The 26,854-nt window shown below is 46.3% G+C and overlaps 1 protein-coding gene across 2 annotated transcripts in view; it reads right to left on the bottom strand.

Moving 5' to 3' along the window:
• The window catches only part of STIM1 (stromal interaction molecule 1), a 194,594-nt gene extending 171,304 nt beyond the window's left edge, over positions 1 to 23,290 (bottom strand). For both annotated transcript variants that reach the window (XM_082844565.1, XM_082844566.1), the window contains exon 1: positions 22,800 to 23,290. In XM_082844565.1, the coding sequence (XP_082700691.1) occupies positions 22,800 to 22,938 (139 nt within the window). In that variant the 5' untranslated portion in view covers positions 22,939 to 23,290. The remainder of the gene's footprint in view (positions 1 to 22,799) is intronic.
• Between the last annotated feature and the right edge of the window lie 3,564 nt (positions 23,291 to 26,854).

The following is a 26,854-nucleotide window of genomic DNA, read 5'->3' as shown; positions in this document are numbered from 1 at the left end:
GGAGACCAAAGATACAATCATCACACAACGGTATGAATTTGTTTTATTCTCTTTGGCGTGGGGCGGGGTTCAAGAAGAATAGAGAAGTATTTAACAAACAACTTTGTAGCAATATCTGGTTTCAGAAATAACAAAAATCTCTCAGTAACAACTGGGTTCTTGACTTTTCCAAAGCAACAATTCTAATGCCAAAGTCTTTCAAAAAAGCAACAAAGATTTTACTCCCAAAGTTTGACCCTGAAGCCATCCCCCAGCTGTCCACAAGCTGTTTTCATTGCCCTCAGGAGGCATTGGAGACCCAGAGGCTGGAGACTCCGGGCACAGCATTCAAGCTCAGCCCTATCAGCCAAAAGGCTCCAGCGTAGCAGGCATGCCATCACTGAAGCCTGGAACTCAAGCCATAACGAGTAACCTGCAAGGGTCACAGGCACATCTTCCCCAGGCTCCTCATGCTTTATATTTATAGTAATATTGACAATAAAAACCACCAACAAATACTTCCTTTTTTAAGGGCCATTATGTGGCCTTTAAATACATTCTCACAACAGCCCTAAGGCTCATACAGATTAATAATTTGCCCAGGGTCATGAGGCTAATAAACAATGGCAAAGTCAGATTTTAAGCTCTGGTCTGCATGCTTCCAAAGTTTATGCCATTGCCACAACACAAAACTGGCCAGCACCACACATCCTGCCCCAACTATTTCCTGGTTGTCCATGAGAAAATGCTCTGACCACTCAAAATAAAAATGCTTCTTGGGCTTCCCTGGTGGCGCAGTGGTTGAGAGTCCGCCTGCCGATGCAGGGGACACGGGTTCGTGCCCCGATCCGGGAGCATCCCACATGCCGCGGAGTGGCTAGGCCCGTGAGCTATGGCCACTGAGCCTGTGCGTCCGGAGCCTGTGCTCTGCAACGGGGGAGGCCACAACAGTGAGAGACCCTCGTACCGCAAAAAAAAAAAAAAATGCTTCTCAGTTTAACATAATCCTAGTAGTTCAAGGACAGAACCTCTCTCAGGCAGTAGCAACCCAGAGCACTGACACCACTGAGAAGTACCTGAGATTGCTATCCGGGCTACTCCACCATTCCCCAGGTCACCAATCAAGCCTGCTGAAAACCCAAACATAGATGTTCTGCCTTGAAGGTAGGAGGAGAAATGCCAGAGAGAAACACAAATGTGGAAGGCATGGCAAAGAAAACACCAAGCCAGAAATCAGTAGACCTGAGACCTAGTCTCAGTTCTGCCCCTAATTAGTTATACGACCTTGGGAAGTCACCTGCCTTCTTTGCACTTGTGTTTTCTGCTATAATATGGAAATAACAATTCCCTCCCATCATATTTCACAGGTTTACTGTGGACATGACAAGCAAAAAGACAGGTCTTGAATAGGAGAATGCTTTGAAAAGTGTGAAGCACAAATTAATGAGGGGCCATTATGATATGACTACCACAAGCTGGCTGGAGAGAAGATTAATGCCCATGAAACAATTAGAAGGTGAAACAGTAGTGAATTAGGTGCCAAGTTATACGGCACAGACTGAGAAGATTATACTCTGGATAGGGGTATTCTCAGGGATTAGTCAGAGAAACTGCATAGAAAAGAACAGACAGGATTGAGGAGGGATGGAGAGCAATAGTGGCAGCAAAAGTATGTAGCCAGGGAAAAGAGTGGTGAAGAAGCAAGAGAGGAACAGAGCTGGATCATACGCTGTGTGTTGGGAGCTCTGGGAGGCCACAATGGGAGGTAGGGTAAGGCCAGACTGTGGAGAGGAGACAGTCAGGCCAAGGAGCTGGGGCAGGATGCAGTCAGCAACAGGGGACAATGGGGGAGAGCAGAGCTGGATTTCACAGCAAACATTTATTGAGGACTAATAATGCGGTAGGCGCTATCTCAGATTATAAGGATACAGAGATGGAATAAGACATGAAACTTGCGCTCGTGACTCTGTGTCTGAATCCTACTCTTCCAGCTTCAGTGACGTGTACATCAAAGAACAAGCTTCACAATCACAGAATTCTGGATTCAAGTCCTTGTGCCACCATTGCTAGATGAGTGACCTTCATCAAGTAACCAAAGTTCTCTAATTCCCAGTTTCCTTATTTGCAATGCAGAAGTAATAATAATCTTTCATAGGATGGTGGTGAGTACTAGATATAAAGCACTTAAAAAAAGAAACTTGGTATGTGCCTTCTCGACATACAACAAATGATAACTATTATTATCGTTCACTAGCTTTGTGACCTTGGGAAAGTTGCTTAACTTCTCTGGGCTTCAGTTTCATCATCTGTAAACTTCACAAGGTTGTTGTAAATATTAAAGGAAATAATTGGTCTAAAGCACCTAGCATAACAACAGCTCAGCAAAATTCCTTCTCTTCCCTCTGTCTCCTTTCCTCAAGCCTATATTTGAGATCTCCCTTGTAGCAGTGCTCGGCTCCCAAAGGAGGGCACTGAGGACACAGCCAGAGCACCTACTGTCTCTACTTCTAGAAGACACCAGGTCCACTTAACCCCTAAACTAACCCTAACTTACCCAGTGCCTGACTACCCCCATCTAGGAACATGTTCTTTAGCTGCTTCTGGCCAAGTGGCTTCAATTCAACTGTCTGATGGCCAGACAATTCCTCCCTGCTTACTCATCCTCCAAGAAACTAAACCAGAAGAGAAAGCTCTGAAGTCTAAATGTTGATAAAAGAAAGAAGAGTGGTATTATGTCCAGTGTCTTAAGACCACAGGATAGAAAGGAGAGGCACTGAGCACCCTTGCTGAAGGGCAAATATATCCCACTGGTCTTGTGCACATATGACAAGGGCAGGCAAACCTGCTGCCACTTCCAACAGTTCCAGGAATGTCTCAGAAAAAGGCCCTCAGCCTGCTCGAGTCACCCAGGCATGAGGGAAAATTAGGTTTTCACTAGCAAAGGTCAACTCATAAATACCTGATTAACTCATGCAAACATGCTCTGCTCCATGTGCTGTGAGAATTTACAACTGATCCGGAGCAGAAGTCAAGCTGAGGATACCTTTCAAAGCTATAACTAACAATAACTGGTGTAAGGGGAGGCAGTGATGGCTGGCTATGAAAGCCTAATCCAAATCAGGTGAGTCCAGACTCTCCAGGGGAAGCTGCTCTTTCTGGGAACAACCTCTGCACAAACCTGCAGGGCAAACATTACCCTGCCTTGAAAGACAAGAGCCAGACCCTCCCACCAAGACCCCGGGAAACACAGAGGCAAAGCATATATATTCCAACACTCCTGCTCAATCCCAGGGACTTCTGTTTGTGAGGAAATAATACCAATAATTCTAATCTCACACATTAGAAAGACATGGTCAGATCAAACCTGTGAAGCCATTGGCCAGGCTCCCCAAGCAGATCTGCTTTGTCCTCGGTGCTTCCATCCCACTTTGCAAACCAGGAAGGGAAAACAAAAGGAACCATCTTTCATTGAGCACTTACTAGGACTTGTACAAAAGTTTTAAAACCTTTACTTTAAAAAAAAATCCCCCCAATTATCCTCTGTAATAGCTAATCCTAGTCCCATTTTATAAATGAGGTAACTGAGCATCAGAGAGATTAAGCAGCTTGCTCAGGAAAGGGGCTGGTGAAGGGCAGAGCCCAAATATGAACCCAGTCTGTCTGATTCCAAAATTTAGCCTTTCTTTCCACAAATATTTATCAAGAGCCTACCATGTGCCAAGTACTGCTCTTGGGTGAAAACACAGCAGTGTAAAAGACAGACAAAAACTCCTGTCTTTATGGAGCTTTCATTCCTAAACCAAGAACCCTCCATACTTAGCATACCATACATTTAATAGGTAGACATCTGTATTTCTTTCTCCTCCGCCCGACAGGACTCAACAGATACAGAATGAAGGGACGAATGTGGCTCTTTCCCTCACCTCACAGGAATTCCTCTCAGCTGCTGCCCAAACAGCATTCAACGGTTTACTCATCAACTTAGCATTCTTCTTCCCACCTATGTCATAGGTTTAAGCCACATCTTTTTCTTGTTGCTGTTTTGGCTGTGCCAGGCAGCACTCAGGATCTTAGTTCCGGGACCACCAGGGATCAAACCCATACCCCCTGCATTGGGAGTGCAGGGTCTTAACCACTGGACCACCAGGGAAGTCCCTAAGGCATATCTTAAACCAAAAGCCTCCTGCAGTGCTAGCAAATTGGCTCCAGTCACCCACTGAGTATGACAACAATAGTATTTCAGAGTTTACAAAACACTTTACATACATTGTCTTATTTAATCCTCATAAAATTAAACAGGGTAGGTATTGCTTTCATTTAACATGGAAACAGACACCCAGAAAGGTAGTTACTAGTTACTTCTGTCCTTAGACACAAATGACTAGTTGGAACTACACAGTTCTAGTCCCAGAATGCATTCTTCTCCCCTTCGCCTAAGGACATCTCCTAATCTATTGCTAATACTGGAGAAGGCAAAACGGTGTCATGTCATTATCTAGATCATTCTGCTGATTATGCTATTCCAGATTTCCCATTGTATCCAAACAGAACAAACAAACAAAAAACACTGTGTTTCAGCCTACCTATTTTGGAATTTATTTTGATTGTCATCAATATTTTATTATTTTTCCTGTTAAAGGTCTTTTAACTGTATTTTGTTATGTTCTAATTTGCCATTTATTCCCAAAGGAACAAACTTTTGATGTTAAACACTAAACATATATGCTATATGCATAGAAAAAGGCATGAAAATACTTTTATAATTTTTTTCAAGTCAGTGAGAAAGATAATTCAACTTTTAAAAATGCCTTCACAGGCTTGCCTTCTTCAGGAAAGCCTTTATCCTGTGAAGTGAGGCACACCAGTAGGCAGAGGCTGCAGAAAACATAAGACCCAAATGCAGGGTTAATAACTTAGCATGCTCTTCGCAAAAATAACCCAAGTACCCACAGTCAGCAGGAATATTCCAGCAACCAAGGCCAGGCCGAGGGCTTTGTCATAGTACTTTACTCCAGGTGGCACTGATCTGACTCTTAATCAAAGGGAGACTACGAGAAAGAAACTGTAAAGCCAGATGCCAAGGAAAATGACCTGAGGGAAAAGATGCCTGCTCCTTGGGAACCCAAAAGGCATGCTGCCTAGAAGGCCCTACTGCCTCGAGAACAACAAAGCACACTCCTGCAAACCAAGAAGACCCAGGCCTGGCTTCGTGCAGGGAACTAGCCGAGACTATGCCCAAAACCTCTCTCCTTACCAGTCTGTCATGATGCCTGAAGTTTCAACACTACAGCTTCCTTTGGGTCTTCGGAGAACACATCCTGAGGGCCACAGCTTGCAGGAGTGGGAGCAGCCAAATGAGGGAGGTAGATCCATGCCTCATTGGATATCAGCCAGAATAGAGGGAAGGGCAGAGTGCTCTGGAAAGGCAGGTCAAGAAAATAATTCTGGCTGTAGGAACTGGAGGCAGGAAATTTGCTCAGCTTAGAAAGATATGAGGATAGGAAAGTGTTTGTGCTGCCTTAGGAAGGTAACCAGAGGCTTTGGGAGAGACCTGGATTTGAATTCTGGTTCAGTTGCTTACAGGCTGTAATGACTATCAGGCAAATTATTTTCCTTTTATGAGTATTTTCTCATCTATAAATTGGGCATTATGAAAAGATGTGGCCATATCTCAAAAGACAGCTGTGTGAAACACTAGCCCTGACCTGGCACATGGCAGGACTTAATAAATATCCCTTTTTCTGGAACAGGAATACACATCAGGGAAGGATACCCCAGGGCAATGGAAATTACTTGCCAGCTGACAGAGCAAAGCCACTTGCGAGCTAATAGAACAGACAATCGACCTGAAAGGGCACCTTGGGAGTCTGGAGAGTACCAAATCCAGGCATATGTGGATGCAGGGCTCAGCCTACATCTCTCTCCACCATGAAATGTGTAGCCGCCCATTCTGGACAGAAATTATTACATCATCATGCATTTAGTTAGATGAGGAAATGGAAACCCACTCCTCAGTTCCCCAGGAAAGACCGCCCCATGCCAACTTCTGGTACTCCAGGAGTCTGAAGCAGGACCTAGTACAAGGAAAGTATTGAGTCCAGCTGCCAACATTTTAATTAGTCCAACCTGAAAAGTCTATAACCACAGGAGATTACAAGGAGCCCCCAGGGAAAGCCTCTGCCCTTCACTCAGTTCAGCCAATTAGATCTGTTCAAGTGCCCTAATTTTTATCACTGAATTCCTGGGGGAATCAGGCTTCACCAAGCTCTGACTTCTGGCTGAGAGTACAGGTACGTGCTCAGCTCAGGAAGAGAAGTTGGGTGTGGGTTACAAGAAAGGCAGCATCAAGTATGCCCTGAGGCCCTGACACCCTTCCTGCATCAGTAAACTAAGAATTGCCCTCTTGCCAGCCTCCATCCCCCACCCCAGTGTCCTACTGTGACCTATTCCCCCAGTGGATATACCCTAACCTAATCCACACTAGCAAAGGCTAGTTTTTTGGGGTTTGTTTTTTTTTATCTTTTTAACATCTTTATTGGAGTATAATTGCTTTACAATGGTGTGTTAGTTTCTGCTTTATAACAAAGTGAATCAGTTATACATACACATATGTTCCCATATCTCTTCCCTCTTGAGACTCCCTCCCTCCCACCCTCCCCATCCCACCCCTCTAAGTGGTCACAAAGCACCAAGCTGATCTCCCTGTGCTATGCGGCTGCTTCCCACTAGCTATCTATTTCACGTTTGGTAGTGTATATATGTCTATGCCACTCTCTCACTTTGTCACAGCTTACCCTTCTCCCTCCCCATATCCTCAAGTCCATGCTCTAGTAGGTCTGTGTCTTTATTCCCGTCTTACCCCTAGGTTCTTATCTAGAAACAATAAATGCTGGAGAGGGTGTGGAGAAAAGGGAACACTCTTGCACTGTTGGTGGGAATGTAAATTGATACAGCCACTGTGGAGAACAGTATGGAGGTTCCTTAAAAACTTACATATAGAACTACCATATGACCCATACCACTAGTGGGCATATACCCTGAGAAAACCATAATTCAAAAAGAGTCATGTACCAAAATGTTCACTGCAGCTCTATTTACAATAGCCAGGACAAGGAAGCAACATAAGTGTCCATCAACAGATGAATGGATAAAGAAGATGTGGCACATATATACAATGTAATATTACTCAGCCATAAAAAGAAATGAAATTGAGTTATTTGTAGTGAGGTGGATGGACCTAGAGTCTGTCATACAGAGTGAAGTAAGTCAGAAAGAGAAAGACAAATACCGTATGCTAACACATATATATGGAATCTAACAAAGGCTAGTTTTGATTCTCAGTTCAAGGGTACCCTCAACCCAGTAATGCTTGTACTTTAAAGGAGATTCTCCAGAATGAAAATGACTTCAAGGCTCACAAGAATCAAGCTGCGTGGTACACCGGGAGCAAATGTGAAAATTGAGGAGCAGAACGGTAAAGAGTCTCGTTCAAGTTAATGACAAGATATTACACTCAAAAGCTAACAAACATCACTTTTTCTAAGGCTCAGCCCTCTGCCTTACAACTGTACCAGGTGTGGCCACACTTTTCCAGTTGTCATTAAGAGTTAAAAAGGAAGGTTATAAGGAAAAGTGAGAACCTAGGAGACATAAAGTAGTAAAAAGAGGGGAAGAACCAGGGAACTGTATAGTTGATCAGACAATTCAGAAAAAGAGAACTAATAATAAATTACTCACATCTGTATAACACTAAATACTTGTCACATTATCTCATAAAATCTGCATTCATCAACCTTATGAGATAGGTTCAAAATACCTGGCATGGGGAAACTGAGGCCCAGAAACGTCAATAGTATCACAACCACAGCTAATTCCTAGTCTACTGTTCTTTTTTATTAAACTAGATTTTTCATAAAGAAAGTTATGAAGACTCAAGAGAACTAGAGCTTCTTGACTCTAGCTAGAAAGAGGGAAGAAAAAGAAAAAAGGGTTCAAGGGAAAAAGTGGAAAAAAACACACTTTAAGACAGAAGCTACAGGGACTTCCCTGGTGGCGCAGTGGGTAAGACTCCATGCTCCCAGTGCAGGGGGCCCAGGTTTGATCCCTGGTCAGGAAACTAAATCCCACATGCATGCCACAACTAAGGGGCCCGCCTGCCACAACTAAGACCCAATGCAACTAAATAAATAAATAAATAAAAAAGAATCAGGCCCTCTTTAAAAAAAAAAAGGCTACAAAACAGTAAACAGCTATCTCATTAATCAGAAAATCTTCTTGCAATCCCCCTTCCACCCTCTCAGAGGTTATGTGACAAGACATCAGACAAGATGGCCAGTTTCATGCCTGCTCCCATGACAATGAGCTGACACAACCACAGACCTGCTACCTGACAATACCTGAGCAGCCTCCTCCCCCTCTCAAGATGACGCAGGAACATGTGTGCTAAACCAAACAGATGACTACAAGAGGACTCCAGGTACTAGTTTTGATCAGCAGCTGCACCCTGGCACCTCTGTCCCCAGCCAGGGCTTACTCTAGTCCAGCAGGAATTTCCCCTCAAAGCATAGCCTAAATTCAGCTAGCACTGTGCCCCCCCCCCACCTTGAGCCAGCTGAAGGTTGGTAGAAGACCCTGGGGAAAAGGGATAGTAATCATCTTCTCTCAGGCCAAGAACTCCTGACAGGGTATGATGGCTTAGTATTCCTTCTGCAACTCCATTTCACACTAGAAAATTAGAGATGTGTGACTGTGGAAAACTCAGCATGTTCCCATACCTGAAAGCCCCAACTGCAGGTGAGTGAGTAGCCTAGGAAGCCTAAAGTGAAAGGAGACCTTCCCTGAGAAACTGTGAGTTTGTCTGCTCTCACTCGGCCAAAATAATCACTGTATATATGGCTCCAACCCATGCCAAAATCCTGGAATAACACCCTCACATAGCACTTGAAGGTTTCACAAAGTGCCTTATCTTCCATTGCCTCCATGAGGTTAATATTCCTTTTATTGCAAATTTGGAAACTAAGGCTCAGAGAAAAAAAGCAACCTGTTCAAGATGTCACAAATGGGGCTTCCCTGGTGGCGCGGTGGTTAAGAATCCACCTGCCAATGCAGGGGACACAGGTTCGAGCCCTGGTCCGGGAAGATCCCACATGCCGCGGAGCAACGAAGCCCGTGTGCCACAACTACTGAGCCCATGAGCCACAACTACTGAGCCCGTGAGCCACAACTACTGAGCCCACGAGCCACAACTACTGAAGCCCGCACGCCTAGAGCCCGTGCTCCACAACAAGGGAAACCACCACAATGAGAAGCCCGCACACCGCAACAAAGAGTAGACCCTGCTCGCCACAACTAGAGAAAGCCCATGCACACACGGCAACAAAGACCCAAGGCAGCCAAAAATAAATAAAATAAGTAAATTTATATACAAAAAAAAATGAAAAAGACAAAGATGTCACAAATGGAAAATGGCAAAGCCTGGAGTTGAACCCAGGTATTCCTATCTGCAAGAGTCTCTGATTTTCCTGCAGTGAAGGCCCAGCTTTGTAAGGAAGCTTAATAGCTAAAAACAAGAGACCTGTATTCTCAGACTTGGAATCCACCAAGCAGTTCTTGTATGACCTTTGGCAAATCCCTTCACATCTTTGGGCATCAGAAAACTCATCTGTAAAATGAAGTGATGTAAAACAAGCGTAGAGAGAAGACAATTCTTTGGTTCCTAGAGTACTGTGAAGTGTAGCCCTTGCCTAGCACGTCAAAAAAAGTCAACTACCCCCCTAGTCATCACAGCCTAGCACTGGCCCCCTCCTTCAGACTGCCATATATTTTCTGTTACTGGCACCACCAGGCACCTCATTACCCACACGCAAAACATGGCTACATCTTTGCCTCTTTCCTTCCCTCCCTACATTTAAACACTGAGTCCTACTGATTCTGCCTCCATAGTACACACCTCTCTGCTCATGAACAATTGCAAAGTCTCCTATCTAGACTCCCTGCCTCCAACCTCATCCCACCAATGCATTGTGCATGTTCTGTGAGATTAATCTGCCTAAAGCAAAACTCAGGTCAAGTCTCTCCCCTGCTCAAAACCTGCAACGACTACTTACTGCCTACACAGCAAAGTCTGAACTCTTTAGCCAAACACTGAGGCCCTCCATTATCTTTCCTCAATTAATCTTTTTTTGCCTTATTTTATCATACTCTCCTTCATAGATGCCACTCTCCAGCCAACCTGGACTAACCAATGTCCCCTAAAGACTCTTCACTTTGTCTCACTCCATGCCTTTATTCATGACATTTCCTTTGGCTGGAATGCTTCCCAGCCAGAGGAAACCTTATATTTCTGCCTGAAGTACCTGAAGACCTACTAAGCTGCTACCTCCTCCATAAAGCTTCCCTGATCTCTCCAGGCAGAGGTGATCCCATTTTCCAATAGGATCATAGGTATTATTCATAGGGCACTGAAACTAGATTGCCTTGCACGACAAACTGTAAAATGGGAAACCCATTGTGAGGATTAAACAAGATTACGTATGTGAAAGTATCTAACCCAGTCCTGGTATAGAATATGTGCTCAATAAATAGGAGCTCTTATTATGATAAGGAAAAATGTTCGTACACATCTTAACTTCCCTATTATATTCAACCCTTTTACCGGGCAAGGTATAACATACATGTTAAATGTTAGCTGAAGAGGTAAACACTACATAGATACAGACCCTATCCCAAAGCTTATATCCACAAGAGCTCAACCATAATGCTGTTTTTGGAGGATACAAACTGAACACACAGCACTTTGTAGCTATACACTTCACCAGTGTGATACTCCCATTCAGAATTTATTAAGTGGATACACTTTCTCATTCCCTCCCCCATCCCCTACAAATTCCAATCCCAGTTTATTCCAGGCCACTTAGGCAATAGAACAAACTAATGCCACTAACAGTCTGATAAATTGTACACTTTTCAATCCAAACACACATCTCTACTTAAATTCATATAGCTGTTTCCTTCCTTTCCACAGTTATTAAACAAGAATAGAAACAGCATTGGCCTTTGGGTCAGATAAACCTAAATTCAAATCCTGGCTTAGTCACCTTGGGAAAATTACTTAAATTCTCAGAGTTACAGTTTCCCCATCTATAAAATGAGAAAAATATCCACCTTTAAGTGTTGTTATACAGCTGTAAAGCACCTAGCCCAGGGCCTAGAAGATAACAGGTGCTCAATAAATAGCAGTTATCATCATCATTCTTTTTTTTTTTAATATGTATTTATTTTGGGCTGTGTTGGGTCTTTGTTTCTGTGCGAGGGCTTTCTCTAGTTGTGGCAAGCGGGGGCCACTCCTCATTGCGGTGCGTGGGCCTCTCACTGTCGCAACCTCTGTTGTTGCGGAGCACAGGCTCCAGACGCGCAGGCTCAGTAGTTGTGGCTCATGGGCCTAGTTGCTCCATGGCGTGTGAGATCTTCCCAGACCAGGGCTCGAACCCGTGTCCCCTGCATTAGCAGGCAGATTCTCAACCACTGCGCCACCAGGGAAGCCCCTCATCATCATTCTTATCATTGAAGTTATTTGAGTTGTCTCAATTACATACTTATCTCTTTAGCAATACACAATATGAGTTTCAGTGAACTTTGCCCTTGTCGGCAAAAGTTTCTTGAAATAAGACCTCCACAAGTCTGAGTACCCAGGTACACACACACACAGAAGCTGCTTTCTAACCGGTGTATGTGTTACACCTGAAGGGCACCCAGCTCCCCTGGTCCCTACATTCCAGATGCTGGCTCTAGGAACTTGGAAAACACAAACACATTTGCTTTAATGTACACACTGTAGTGATGAGAGCTCCGAGAGCTTCCTACAAGCCCTGAGATGACCCAGAGAGCCAATCAGGAGCAGAGCTACTGAATCTCACTGGAGAAAATCAGAGGCACATGAGACTTGGAAGCCTGCCTGCCAGCCTGCCTGCCTGCCTGCCTGCCTGCCTGCCAGTGAGATTTCTGGTCATTACTTAGGCCAACATTCAACACAAGGCAGCCAGGAGCTCTGTAAAATGGCTAATAGGAAAAGGGACAGGTTTGGCCCAGCGGGGCCATGCTGACAGCACAGCTGACTCTTTTATGCCTCTGCCTCCTTTACCAAGTTCCCCTAGAGGCCCCTCCCCAATGCCTTGAAGGAAAGCTGGTGTGATGTCTGCTCAGGCTGGAGTTCTCTGAGGCCCAGGGAGTTCGCAGAATCAGAGATAACCTTTAAAACACCAGTGATCTTCACTGGACTATCCTACCTCCCTGATGCAAAGCCCAGCATGAACGAAGGCTCCCTTCTCCATCCCACAAGCCAGGCTAAGGAAAGTAGTTCTGTTCCTTCAGCTGCCTCACATTTGCCCTGTGGTAAACCCAGGGGGTCCATGGAGCCAAAGACAAGCAGCAGCAGGAGCCAAGGAAGCCCCGCCCACAAGCCTCATCTCAGGCCTCCAGGAGCACAGCCCTGCTCCACTCCTACTACAGCCACCTGCTCAGGGCAGCCAGTGCTATGGCAAACAGAAAAGGCCAGCCAGAGTCAAGGGCCGAACCATCCCCCAGTGCGACTGGTAACTGTCGCTGAGCGCAGCTTCAGGAGGTACTCAGTAAACAGGGATGAAGTACCAGGCAGCAGAAAAATAGTGAGTGCCCACAGAACACCTCAGAAATCCCCCACGTGAACTCTACCCCTAATCTCAGGGCACTCTTGTCCAAGCTCGTCACTTGGCACGCTCCCTCCATGACTACTCAATTCAAAGATCAACTCGTTGTTATTCATCCATTTATTCAGCAAATATCTATTGGGCCCATACCCTGTGACCCGTACTGTGATAGATACTAAGGACGGGTGCTATGGTCAGAAAAAATAGACATGGCTCTTGCCTTCAAGAGAGAGGAAAATATGCCAAAAAAAGGCTTTAAAAGCTATTTCATACAAATTTTAATCCCATTTTCAAGTGAGGAAACTGTAGTTTGGATCATACTGTCAGTAAGGACTCAAGTCAGTGCCCAGTGCTCTTGATTCCCACATCAGGCTATCTCTTGCTTTAAGAGGCATAAGTAGGGTGTGAAGGGCACAGAGAGTATTGTAGATAGCAAGTGCTACCGGAGTTTGGAAATGAGAGGGAGCTTGTGGCTAGCATTAATGTCAGGGATCACTTCACAGACGACTCAGAGGTTAGGTAGGAAGGAAGGAGGAGAGGGGAGGACATTCTGGGAGGCAGTAAAATGGCATTCATAAGTAAAGGCAAAAGAGAAGCAGTATAAGGTGTGCTCTGCAGACCAGGACAAAGAAAAAAGTCTGGCTGGGCCAAAATGTAGAGAGGGGAACCGAGGAAGATGAAGTGGGCAAAGTGGTCTGGGGCCGGAACCCTGGGTCAGGAAGGAAACTACGACCCATAGAGGGATTTTAGGGCTTACACCGTCTCTATTCCAAGCTCCCCAGCAGAAAACAAAAGTACAGTGCTGTTGGCTCATTTCAGGTTTTTCCTTGCAGGTCTCTCACTGAAATAAATCTGCTCCACTCTGATCAACATGACAGGGCCATAGCCATCCCTACTCAAGTCTCGCCTGCCTTAGCAAGTTGTGCCAACACAGGCAAGGCTTTGTCAAATTCTCAGTGCCCAGAAAGCTCCCCCTTGGCACTTTCTAGGTGGCCACGAGTAACCCCACAGGGCTTTAGATACATTTACCCTGCCTGTGGAGGCCCCAAATCTATACATAAAGCAACCAGCTGAGCCAAACAATGGTGAGATATGCAGTATGACACTCTGACCCACCTCCTTCGGGAAATCTGCTCTGTACATCAAAACAAACAGATCTCTCCTTGCTTGAATTGAGATTGCCAGGGGAGTACAGAATGCAGATATTAGTCACCATACACCACAGATATCACTGGGCTTCTTTTTCTGCGCATCATATAAAAGCTCCCTAGCTGGGCAGGGAAGATCCTCAGAAGCAGCACTGACTTTGCATACCCCCCCAGTTCTGCCCAGCACAATTTCTGTGAACACAATACAATATGGTGAACTGCTTTCTGGTTTTCCTCTGTATAGGTCTCAGACCCCCTAACAACCCAAACTGGCTGTGTTAGAGTAAAGAAGCTCCACAACAGAGTGGGAACAGCATGTGAATAATAATCAGACAAAATTAGATTCTGGCCCCAACTGAGACCTTGGGCAAATTTGTTCCTGTCATATGTAGATTGAGGAGTTTAGTTGAGATGGTACTTAAAAGCCCTTCCAACTTTGACACACTAGGATGCGATAGCACCCAACATCAACGGCCCTAAAGGTCAGAGTAAGTTTTTCAGCTGTCAATGTGTAAGTCCCAGTTCAATGCCACTTATAAGTCTAGCTCTCAGAAGGCAAGTTGGGGCAGTAAAGCCTCCAAGGTCAGTGGCTGTACAATGTGCTCCAGAACTAAAGGTACCAAACAAGGAGTTGGGAGGCATGACTAGAACCTAGGATAAAAATCTAGTTTAGAATTGGGTTTAAAACAGGGGAGGAATACAGGTGGAAGGGCCATGTCAACTCTACATGTCAAAGCAATGCGATCATGCATGAATCAAAAGGACATAATACCAAAGGGAGTACAGAAAGACACCACAAGACTCTAGGAGGCAAGCAAAGGAAGTCAGAGGAAAACTAAGAGGACTCAGCACCCATTGTTCCCAAGATCATGGCCCTAGAATGATGTCACAGGCATCCTCTATGATGGCCCCCAGTGATCCCTACCCTCCTGGTATTCATGCCATTGTATAATCCCTTCACCTTGACTTGTTTCTAACAAATAGAATATGGCAGAAGTTGTGGCACATCAATTGCAAGATTAGGCAATAAAAAGATTGCAGCTCTCATCTTGGGCCCTCCCTCTTGGATCACTTGTCCTGGGGGAAGCCAATTGTCAGGTCATGAGGCAGCCCAGTGCAGAGGCCCATGTGGCAAAGGACCAAGGCCTACCAACAACCACATAAATGAGCTTGAAAGTAAATACTCTCCCCGCAGTTGAGCCTTCAGTCCCAGCCCAACAGCTTGACTACAACCTTATGAGAGACCTTGAGCCAGAGGCACCCAGCTAAGCAGCACCCAGATTCCTAACCCACAGAAACTGAAAATAATAAATGTTTACTATTTTAAGCCTCTGCATTTAAGGATAATTTGTTATGTACCAATACAGGTAGGGACTAGGCCCATCTGGTCAGCCGTTTCAAGTCTGCAGGTGGGGCTAGGGAAGTGGTTACACCCAGCAAAAGGAAGGGGATATAGGCCGGAAATAAGGTGAAATACTAGCACCCAGACTTTATCAACAGCTTCCCTATGGCCTAGAGTAAGCTTTGAGTAAAAGCCTAATTTGGCCACACCCAGGGTTCATATAAGTCTGGTGGGTACACCTGAAGTAAAACAATGGCACTACAGCAGGTTCAGAGAAGCAACTTCCATTAGAGAGGCGCCACCGTAAGAAGACACTCAGATTCTGACTGAGGCTTTTCCAGGCCCATAAAAGCAGAGGTTGTGAGGATCCCACTATCCCTAATTGTGTAGTACTTTAGAGTTTATAAAGCCCTTTCACCACATAAGTTATCTCATTTGATCTTTACTACAAATCTATTCATTAAGGTTATGCTCTTTCTACAAATGAAAAAACTAAGGCTGAGAGAGGTAAAGTGACTTACCCTCTACAAGGTCCACAGACAGTAAGAAAAAAAGCTGGAACTCTGAAGCTCCCCTAAATCCAGATATTTATGTCTGCTGGCTGTGGCCAACTGAGACCCTTTTGCCAACCAAAGCCAATCATCTCATCTGAGCTTCTACCCAGCCCCACCCACTCATTTCCCAACTCTCTCCTCCCCGCTACACATAGGTCCTTTGTGGAACTAGACAGTTTCCCAGCTACTCCCAACCGCATTCTCATGGTAAGGCCTGCAACAATAAGAGTCTGGTTTCTTTAAAATCCTAGACAAACTTCTTCCAAGCAAAATGAGGCCATTGGACTCAAACTGATCTGGATGACTTTTTTAACAAAAGCAAAAAACAAGAAATTCTATTTTTTGTTTGTTTGTTTGTTTTGCCTCACCACATGGCTTGCAGGATCTTAGTTCCCCGACCAGGGATCGAACCTGGACCCCAGCAGTGAAAGCACAAGAGTCCTAATCACTGGACCACCAGGGAATTCCCAAAAAATGCGAAATTCTAAAACAGTGAACTTTCTAAATAAGTGAAGCTTATTTCTGCGACTTTACCTAACCCTTTCGAAGTAAAACTTCTTCAACTTCCAACCTAGTAAACTACAGTTGAAAAAACCAGACAATAAATCCCCTTCAATTCAGTTTTACAAACTCTACAGTATGTAAAGTATACCATGTGCCAAGGCTTGTGCTAGGAGCTTCCTGTCCTAACCCTTGAGGAGTTTTTATCAAGGAAGGCCGGCACATACACAGGTAACTCCAACAGGGTAGCATGATTGGTAAGATTATAGACTCCATCATCCTCCAGAGCAGCACTTTGTGATAGGAGACAAGACTACTCAAACACCTTTGTTAGCACAGCTATGGCCAGACCATTGAGGCTAAGGCTCTGCATGCCAGATTGGTGAGGGACACACTGACAGGTACTGTGTTTTGACAAAAACAACAAGGGCTTGATACACAGATCCCCAGAGTTATGGTTCTGATCCTGCCACTTTTTAGTTATGTGACAAAGAACACAAATTTCTCAGCTACAAATTCTTCACCTTTAAAATGGGCATAATGGGAAGTCCCTGGTGGTCCAGTGGTTAGGACTCCATGCTTCCACTGCACGGCGCAGGGGTTCAATCCCTGCTTGGGGAAGTAAGATTCTGCATGTCTCGTGGCATGGCCAAAAAAAATGGGCATAATAATAAAAACAGGTATACCTACTTCCAAAGTTGAGGATAAGATAAAATAATACGGGCTTCCCTGGTGGTGCAGTGGTTGAGTCCGCCTGCCGATGCAGGGGACACGGGTTCGTGCCCTGGTCCGGGAAGATCCCACATGCTACGGAGCGGCTGGGCCCGTGAGCCATGGCTGCTGAGCCTGCGCATCCGGAGCCTGTGCTCCGCAACGGGAGAGGCCACAACAGTGAGAGGCCCACGTACCGCAAAAAAAATAAATAAATAAATAAATAAATAAATAAAATAAAATAAAATAATACATTGAAAAGGGATAAACAGATCTGAACTTGGATGAAAATACAAAGTGCCCTGGGTGAGCAACACCATGAAGGGTTGCTGAAAAGCCCAGAATGTGTACCAAGATATATGAGAAGGTATGAAAGGAAGAGAGAAAATATGATCCATTCAAACAGGCCCTGATTTCAGCTTTTCCAACAAACTTTAACAGAAATTTTAGGCTGGGCACAATAAAAACAGAGATAAATAAAATACAACCCCTCCTCCTTTCTTCCACAAAGAGCTTACACTTGTAAGTGAGCAAATATATGTACAGTGTGCTATGTGTTAAATTAGAAATTTATACAAAGTATCCAGGGGGTAATAAAGAAAGCTCTGTATTGTTATTACTTGATTTCTTACACTGTGTTATGGGCACAGGCGTATTCAATGTATTATTCTTTATACTTAGTTGTATAACTTAATAGTTCATAATTTTTTTTTGATCAGCAGTAACAAAAAAAGAAAGCTCTGTTGGAGACCCAGTTTGGTATCTTTCTCTCTCCCAAAAACTTTGACAGCCAGAACTGCTGGGTTTCCTGGAGAATCATTTCTCACAGAAAGCAGTATACCACAGCATGCCCATGAAGTCACTCAGCACTGTATCTCAAAGCCACTCAGCAGGAAATGAGGGGCCCCCTGGGGCTCAAACTCAAGTCCTGTGAAGACCTAGGAAACCCTCCCATCAGGACCTCATCCCTTCCTTGTCAGAGAACAGGAGTTCTTAGCATGATGGCTCCACATTCCTAAGGAGCCCATGAGAAGAATTGGGGGGGGGGGGGGGTGAATTTGGATGGGAAAGAAATTACATCTTTATTTTCAACATTCTCTTACTGAAAGTTAGCATTTCCTTCAATCATACATAAAAACCAACCATAATATTATTAGCACTACCTATGATTTTGTCACCAACAGAAAGTACAGACATTTTCATGTCACATTACATTGGTATAGATATCTCCAAATATTATTCATAATCATCATTACTTCAAAATTACAGTAGTTATGAGACCTGCCACAGACCACACGTGACTGCAGTCTTCCTGTCTACCAGCCCTCATGCGAGGTAGTTGGCCAACTGTGAAGCAACTCTGCCCAGTTATTGTTCAGCCGCCAGTGAGACCCCATGTGCTCACACTGGTGATCCAGACCTCTACAATGCCCCCTTCCCTCCAACAATCCCCAAGTCAGACCACTCCCCACCCCGTTCTCTTATGCCTCCGCACAACCCCGCCTTCCAGGAAGCCCTCCCCAGCCACCTTAGCCTAGCTCAGCCCACGCAGAGCTCTTGTAATCCTTAGCCTACACTGTCTACCCTGCTTGGTTTTGTGCTTCATTAAGCCTGTGCATTATGTTGTATTTAATAGTCTCTAAATATATATCCCCACCCCCACCCCCAAACTAGACTACTTTGGTAGCCCTAAATTCCTTCCATAGTACAAAGCAAGCAGTAAGCACTCATTACAGACTTGTGGATTGAATAACTGATTACGCCAGGGTCCCTGACTCAAATGTCTTAGTCTAGTTCTACTAATAACCCATTGTGGAATTTCTATGTGACGCCTCTCTGGACATCAGTTTCCTCATATGTAAAAATAAATAAGTTGAACTAACTGATGTTTCCACCTCTTAACTTTTGAATTAGGCAACCACTTTTTATCTCCCCAAGATCTGAGAAAAATTATGGAGGAAACTGAGAAGCCTCCCCCAGCTCTCCCAGGCAGGGTTAGTCACTTGCTCCTCTGGGCTTCCCACAGCCTTTTGTATGTATATATCATACCTCTACTACAGCGCTTATCACAAAGTTCTGAAAGAGTGTATAACCTAGTGGCTGAGGTGGAGGTGGGGAGAAGAGTCAGACTGCCTGGGTTCAAATTCTGGCTCTATTCCCTACTATCTGTATAACCTTGGGTAATTTACTTGACCTCTCTATGATTTCAGTTCCTCACTTATAAAACAGGGATAATACCAAGCACACAGGATGGCTGTAAGAATTAAAAAGAATAAAATGTTTGGAAGAGTGCCTGCCACACAGTAGGCACTAAAAAATGTCAGTTGCTATTATTGTTGATGTTACTGATGTTATTAATGTCTTGCTAGGCACTGGGTTCCTACTTCAGCTGGATCTCTGTCCTCTTCCCGTTCTCCATCACAGTACTCTGTTTATGTTTTCTTCCACAAAAATTACAAGACACTATATTTATTTATGTATTTATTTTCTATCTCCCCACTAGACTGTAAACTCCATGAGGGCAGAGAACATGTCTGTTTTGTTCATCCTTTAATTCCCAACACCAAACACAGTGCCTGGCCCAGAGCAGGCACTCAAATATATGCTGAATACACAGCACGTGAGCTGACACTGTTCAACGTTTGCTGAATAAATTAACCTGGTTAAGGATGATTGTCAAAGCTGAGGTGTGGGTGCAGATGATGTCCTAGCTGCCCCAGGATTAGTGTGACCCTCTGCCCATCCCCCAATATTAGCCTCAGCCAAGCCGCACCCACCTGCCCTTGGCTCCAATCCAGTTCCGGGAACCACCCTCAGCTAAAATTAGCATAGCCACCAAGATGGCCAGGCCATTTATAGCCTTGGAGGCAGCAGCAACTAGCTGGGTGGGCAGGCAAGACTCTGGCCTCCCACTCCATTAGGGGTGAATTGAGAAGCCAACCTGCACTCCATAAACTGCCTAGAGGCCTATCCTCCAAAGCCCAGTTCTAGTTATACTGAGTAGAACCACAGTTCCTGAGTAGAGGTCCTCAACCAACACTGGCAGTCACAACTCCAGACTCACGTGGGACCCCTCACACACATTCTGCAGGAAACATTTTGAGTTTCTGGAGGCAATGAGTCCAGAGTCTAAGGGAGGTTCCAAGCATCAATTCCAGGCAGTTTCAGAAGTGCAGGCTTCAGAGCAGCACAGTCAAGCACAGATCTTTACTGAGAAAGTAACTTAGCACAACTGGGTATACAGGCATCAAAGAGCCAGAAGGTGACAGGAATGGCCTCTCCCAATAAGAAGGTCTTCTAGCAGAGCACCTGCCTTCCCTGGAGGGGCAGACCTTTAAGATAGCCATGTACATCCAACAAGAGAAAAAATGCAATTTTCTGGCCCCTGCAGAAGACCCTCCAGAGAAGAAAAAGACAGCCTTTTTTTGGATCTCTGCTACAGAGTCACCAGGGGCTGCCTAACTAACTCACCAAGAGGAAAGTAACATTCTCTTGGCCTTACCTAGTGCTCCTTTAACAGGGCAGGGCCTGAGAAGACAGAAAAAGTCTAGGACTTAAGAATCAGAAAACGTGGGACTTCCTTGGTGGTCCAGTAGTTAAGACTTTGTCTTCCAATGCAGAGGGTGCGGGTTCAATCCCTGGTCAGGGAGCTAAGATCCCACATGCCTTGCAGCCAAAAAACCAAAACATAAACAGAAGTAATATTGTAACAAATTCAATAAAGACTTTAAAAATGGTCCACATCAAAAAAATCTTTTAAAAAAAAATCAGAAAACTGAGCATAGGACTCAATTTCTTCAACAATAAAAATGGGGATAATATCACCTGCCCTGCATTCTAATAGAGCAATTGCGAGACTATGGGAAAAACAGCTGTGTAAAATACAAACTTTAGAGAACATACAAATTGACTAGATATGTTGAATCTGATTTAGAAAAGTGGAAGCTTTAAGGGTAAGTAAAACTCCTGTGTTCTGAGGATACAGAGGGACTGGAAAGGCTACAAGAGTTCCTGGCTGTGTAGACAGCTCCTCACCAAATCCTTTAGAAGAGCCCCGTCCATGAGCCCAGTCCACCTCTTTGCAAAAAATGAGTTCTTATCTGAGTCAAAGTCCCAGACAGGCCCAAGGTGATAACCTACCAGAACAACAGTGCTGGGGCCTCCAGGTTACCACAAACTATAGTCATTCCCAGCACCTAGGGTCTCTGAGATTTCCTCCCTGGGCTTCAATATTACTGTGACAATAGAAACTAATTTCTGAACTGAGAGGAAGAAAAGACCAAAAGAGAAGCCTAAGTAGTATAATCAACACAGCCAAGCCTCTAAAATATGTTGTGTGGAGGGCTGTCTCCATAAGCTCAAGCCAGGGGCTGCTTACGAGGGATGTTGGAGTGCCTCTAACCTATGGCATGTACAAACACACAAATCTTCCTGACAGCTAGCTAATGCCTAAATTCAAAACTTCATCTCTTTTAGCACTGTGTCTAAAATAAAGAACACTTCCTCCCCCCCAAAAGAAAATTCATTTTATGTCAGGCACTCATATTTTAGGGTGAAAAAAGGACATATTATCAGTTACAAACAGGGATGTCACTGGGACAGCAGAGATGCTCCTCAGGTCTTCTGCACAGTTTGACCTACATCTACCTTCATAGCCCAATGAGAGCCAAGCTTTGAGCTAGGGTTCAGGGGCCAAGGAGACACTGTATGGAGAAACAGGATTAATATGCAAGAAGGACCTATCTTCAAAGCAACAGCCTAGGTGCCATGCTTGTACATAGGGCAACCCTGGCCTCACTTGGAAGCCAACCCTTGGGGTACCTGCAGTCACACCCAGCCCAGTCAAGGAATTTAAAAGGGGGTTTCCTAAGAAAGGGTCTAGCACCAAAGCCAGCCTCTGGATCCATCCATGAAACTTCCTGGCCACCATGATTTACGCTTCCTTTTCCTCCTTGTATCAATAGGTATTCACTGAGGCGTCCCCTCACTTGAGCTTGCCCCGCCATAGAAAGAACCTAGCTATAAACTCTCCTCATTCTGCATCTCACTACTTTGGGCAGATCACAGTGACCGGGTGAGAGAAACAGGGATAAAAAACTGAATACCTCTAAGCCTTGTGTAAAACAACTGCATTTTAAAAGTGCTCTTTCTTCTGCAACAATACCAGGGCTCCTACTGTTTGACAAGCCTCCATAAGTGCATAGGAAAAACCAGGACAGATCAAAAATATTGTACAATTCCTACCCTCATCAGTCAGAAGAAACAGAATAAGTCAACAAATGGTCCCAGGAATTACATCATGCCCATGTCAACAAAAGGCCATTTAACTCCCTGGTGGTAAATAGGATTCCATCTAAAGAACTGCCTTGATATTTCAAATGGGCACAGCTAGAAGACAGCAGATTACCTAAGGGAAGGGAGAGAATAGGGTCCCCACGCTCATTGGAATAGAAAGGCACACCTCGACACTAAGTTAGAGAGTAATAGAGTTGGCCCAGTCCTGACTCTTCCTACCCAACCCAAGTAGCCTCAGCCTCCCCTGTGCTGCCAAGTGCTGAAACTGGCCAAGAGCAACAGACTTATCATCTGCCCAGGGCATCAGTCCAGACAAGTAGTCATGAGAAGGGGTCTTGACTTGCTGATCTGAAAGGCCAAGGTGCCCCAAAAGCAAAGCTCTTTTCACTGCCAACAAAAGATATCCTGAGGAGGGATGAGGAAAGTTGTTCAAGAGAGACAAAGACATTAGAAGGGAAAGAACTCTTTGGACTACTAAGAACAGGCAGTGCCATGTGTGGGTCTGCCATCAATCGCAGGTGTATAAACCTAGGGTTCGACTTCCCCACTTGGGCAACTCAGTTCTTGTCCGTAGCCAAGGCCTTACCTGCTACAGTGGACTCCTCAGAACTGGCCCCCGAGCCGGTTCCCGTCGTCTTCTCGCTGTGGCTTTGGCTGAGGCTCTGGCCGTGATGCAGGAGAAGCCCCCAGAGGAGCCACAGGGCAAGACGGGCGCACACATCCATGACTCCAGGTCTCAGTCAACATGCGCCTGATGTAGACTCCTCAGGATCCCAGAGGCAAAGCTGGGAGCCCGGGAGTGCAGCTGACGGTCCTGGAACCCCAGGCAAGATGCCCTCGAGGTGCCGCAGCTGTCCAGCCACCCGTGAGTCTGCCTCCTCAGACAGCCAAAGGTCAAGTGCTCCAAGTTTGGGCGCGGGAGGAGGGCCGGCGCCTCGGGTCCAACAGTGGGTCCGCCGGAGCTGCGACGGCCTGAGTACCCGGTCGGCTCGGGCCGCTTCCGGAGAGTTTGGACAGGGTGGCCGCGGAGCCGGTGTCAGCTCCGCAGCCGGCTACACCCCTGCCGGAGGGGGCGGGCGGGCGGGACCTCCAGCGGGCACCGGAGTGGGGGAGGGAAAGAAGGGAGGGAAAGAGGGGGGCACCTGGCCTCGCACCGCCGAGAATCGGCGAGGGGCACAGGTTCGGGAAGGGCGTGCGACTTCCAGGCCCCCGCGGGCGCAGGCGGCTCGGGGATCCCAGGCCTCCTAGGCCGAGGTCAGTGCTCCCGCCCAGTCCCGTGCCCAGGCGGCCGGCGGTGCCCAGGTTCAGCAGGCGGACGCGCACGGGCCAGGCCCGGGACAGAGGCTCCCCGGCGAGCGGGCGGGAGGCGCGGGGCGGGCCCGGGGCGGGCGGGGGCGTGCTCTCCCGCAGGCCCGCCCCGCGCCGCCCGGCCCCCAGCGAAGCCCGAGCCCGCCCCAGCGCCCGGCTTACCCCGGAATAACCTGTTAGAGACAGCCGCCCGGCACCCCCAGACCCCGGAGGGCTCTCCCGGCTCTCGGCCCGCTCTAGTCTCCGCCAGGACCCCTCTCCCCAGCCAAGGGTCGGGTCCCGGCCTCCCTTTCCCCCACGAGAGCCCCTCCCGCACTAACAGCCCGCGAACGAGCGGGCGGGCCCCTGACACGCAGTCGCTCAGGTAACCCAGGCCTGCGGCGGCAGCGACGATGACAGTAGCTGCCCTGCCCGATCTCCGGGCCTCGGTGCTGCTCCACTCGCCCAAGCTCTAGAGCTGGTCAGGGCAAAGACCCTCGGTACCACGACTGCCGCCCGGGGCTGCCTGAGGCGACAACTGCCCAGCCCGGTTCGGCCGGGGGGCCCATTGCCAGCCCCCCCCTCCAGGCCGGTATCCCAGGCTCCGCCCTCCCCGCCGCGCCTTGCAACCAATCCGCTTCCGCCTCTCTGCAGCTTAGGAACCCTCGCGCTTCGTCACCCGTGTGCAGCGGCGCCTGGCGGGCAAATCTGGGCGCTGCGAACAGGGCCCGAGCTCGTTGGGAGGCCCTGCCCCTTTGCAGAGGATTGAGGAATAGAGCTAGGACCCGCCCCGGGGGAGGCCCATTAGGGCCTGCTAGTGGTTTCGGAGGAAATGATGCCAGAAAATACACGAAGCGTCCAAACCACTGTAGGTAAAATTGCCCTACACATACCGTAAGTCTTGGCTAAATGACCCCATCTGCCTACCTGACGCCCCCTCCCCGCCTCATCCAAGCTAAGTCGGATGCCCTCCCTTAACTCTCACAGCCCGTTTTCCTAACCCCCCCTCCAAATACCCTCCCCTCTGAGGTTTTTGCGGGTAGGGCCTGTGGCTGGTTCCTCCCTGCATCTCACTCTCCCAGCTCTCTGTGTGGCTTGGGGGTGTTAGCGACTTGAGAATGAGTGCCCCCATAAAGAGGGAGTTGAGCCTGGGCCTCCTTCAACAGAGCCTGCACTTCCTGTTCTCAAGTGTGCTGTCAGCAAATCTTTACTGAAACCTGCTCTGTGCCCTACCCTGTCCTTGGCACCTGAGGCAGAGGAAGAGATTAGGCCCCGTCCCCACTCTGACAGTGCTAAGCCAGCTACCTGTTCTGAGCAAGGCTTCTGAAGACCGGGAACACGGATTTGCCCAATAGCTGCCTGGCTTAAGGGTTAGGCTGTCGATATAAAAACATACGTCTGACGTCATCTACTACCACTCTTCCCACTCTCTTATTAAACTTCAGTCGCACTGGCCTTCTTTAAGTTTCTCAAACACATGGAACATCAGCCACCTCCCGGCCCTTGTATCGGCTGTTGCTTCTACCTGAAACCGTCTCCCCTCCTGGCCTCCCCATCAACTCCCTCGTATGGCTGGCCTCTCATTCTTCCAGATGCAGTTCAAGATCTTCTCAGAAAATCCTACTCTGACTGCCACCTCAGGTCCACAATTGGACCATACTCATATCTGCCTTCCCCCGCCCCATAGGATTGTGACTTTTCAGAGGCCAGGGGCTGTGCCTTATTCATCTCTGGGAAATGGCCATCCAGCCATAGGCCCTGTACATCGTAAGTGCTCAATAAAAGCTGGTTGACATGAGTTAATTCATTTGATCATGCAAATATTTATTGAGTAACAACTGTGTTGCTGGGAAATTGGCCCTAACAGAAGATGAGCCCCTGATCTAGGTTCTACTAGCCCTACACTCGGAACCAGGAGTCTGAAATTCAAATGGAAAATGGGAAAATAGCTAATATTATTGAGAGAAGTAGGTGCGAGTAATAGGGAGTGGTAGGGACTGGGGCGCACTGGTAAGCAGGCAAGAAGGTGAACTCAGTATTGCTGGATCATCTTTAAGAGAAGATGGGAATCTGGACTTTTAAATGATGTAGCCCCTTTATCAACACAGACCTACTGTATAGCACAGGGAGCTCAATATTCTGTAATAACCTATATGGGGAAAGAATCTGAAAAATAATGGATATATGTATATGTATAACTGAACCACTTTGCTGTACACCTAAAACTAACACAACATTGTAAATCAGCTATACCCCAATATAAAATAAAAATTAAATTTTAAAAATAAATTTTTTTTGATGTTGGGGGTAAGAGTTTTTATTAATTAATTTATCTATTTTTGCTGTGTTGCATCTTCGTTTCTGTGCGAGGGCTTTCTCTAGTTGTGGCAAGCGGGGGCCGCTCTTCATCGCGGTGCGCAGGCCTCTCACTATCGCGGCCTCTCTTGTTGCGGAGCACAGGCTCCAGATGCGCAGGCTCAGTAGTTGTGGCTCACGGGCCTAATTGCTCCGCGGCATGTGGGATCCTCCCAGACCAGGGCTCGAACCCGTGTCCCCTGCATTAGCAGGCAGATTCTCAACCACTGCGCCACCAGAGAAGCCAAAAAAATAAATTTAAAAAAATCAAAACAGAAAAAAAAATGATATAGCCCTTTAAAAATGATATAGCCCTACATCTATAGCATAAATTGATCACTCAGACTACAAGTTTATAATTTCTGCCTAAGCCAACCCACCTGCCTGTGTACTCATTTGTCAAAGAGAACACACAAGAAAAAAGAAAAATAAATCATGCTTAATACAACCTCCTTTATACTCAAGTGCATCTTTCTCTTAGCTACCATGTGAGTTCTTTGGGGGTATGGTTGCAAAACCCATGTGGTACAAAGAGCCTGGGTCTTGGAGACAGGAAGCAAGGGTCTATTACCAATTCACACCAAGACCTTGAAACTCTCAGAGCCTGCTGCATTTCCTGTGAGGCTAAAATGGTCTCCAGGAACTAAAAACAGAATTACCATATGCTGCAACAATTCCACTTCTGGGCATATGCCAAAAAAAATTGAAAGCAGGGTCTCAAAGAGATATCTGTACACCCATATTCATAACAACACTCTTCACAATAGCCAAACGCAACCCAAGTAAGTGTCCACGGATGGATGACTATATAAACAAACTGTGACAAATATATATATATATATATATATATATATATATATATATGCAATGGAATATTATTCGGCCTTTAAAAGGAAGGAAATTCTCCATGCTACACATGAATGAACCTCAAGGACATTATACTAAGTGAAATAAGTTGGTCACAAAAGGACAAATACTGTATGATTCCACTTATATAAG

This window comes from Leucopleurus acutus (assembly GCF_964270905.1).
Source record: "Leucopleurus acutus genome assembly, chromosome: 8".
Lineage (NCBI taxonomy): Eukaryota > Metazoa > Chordata > Mammalia > Artiodactyla > Delphinidae > Leucopleurus > Leucopleurus acutus.
The sequence above is the reverse complement of the archived record's forward strand: the minus strand, read 5'-3'. Positions and strand labels throughout refer to the sequence as shown.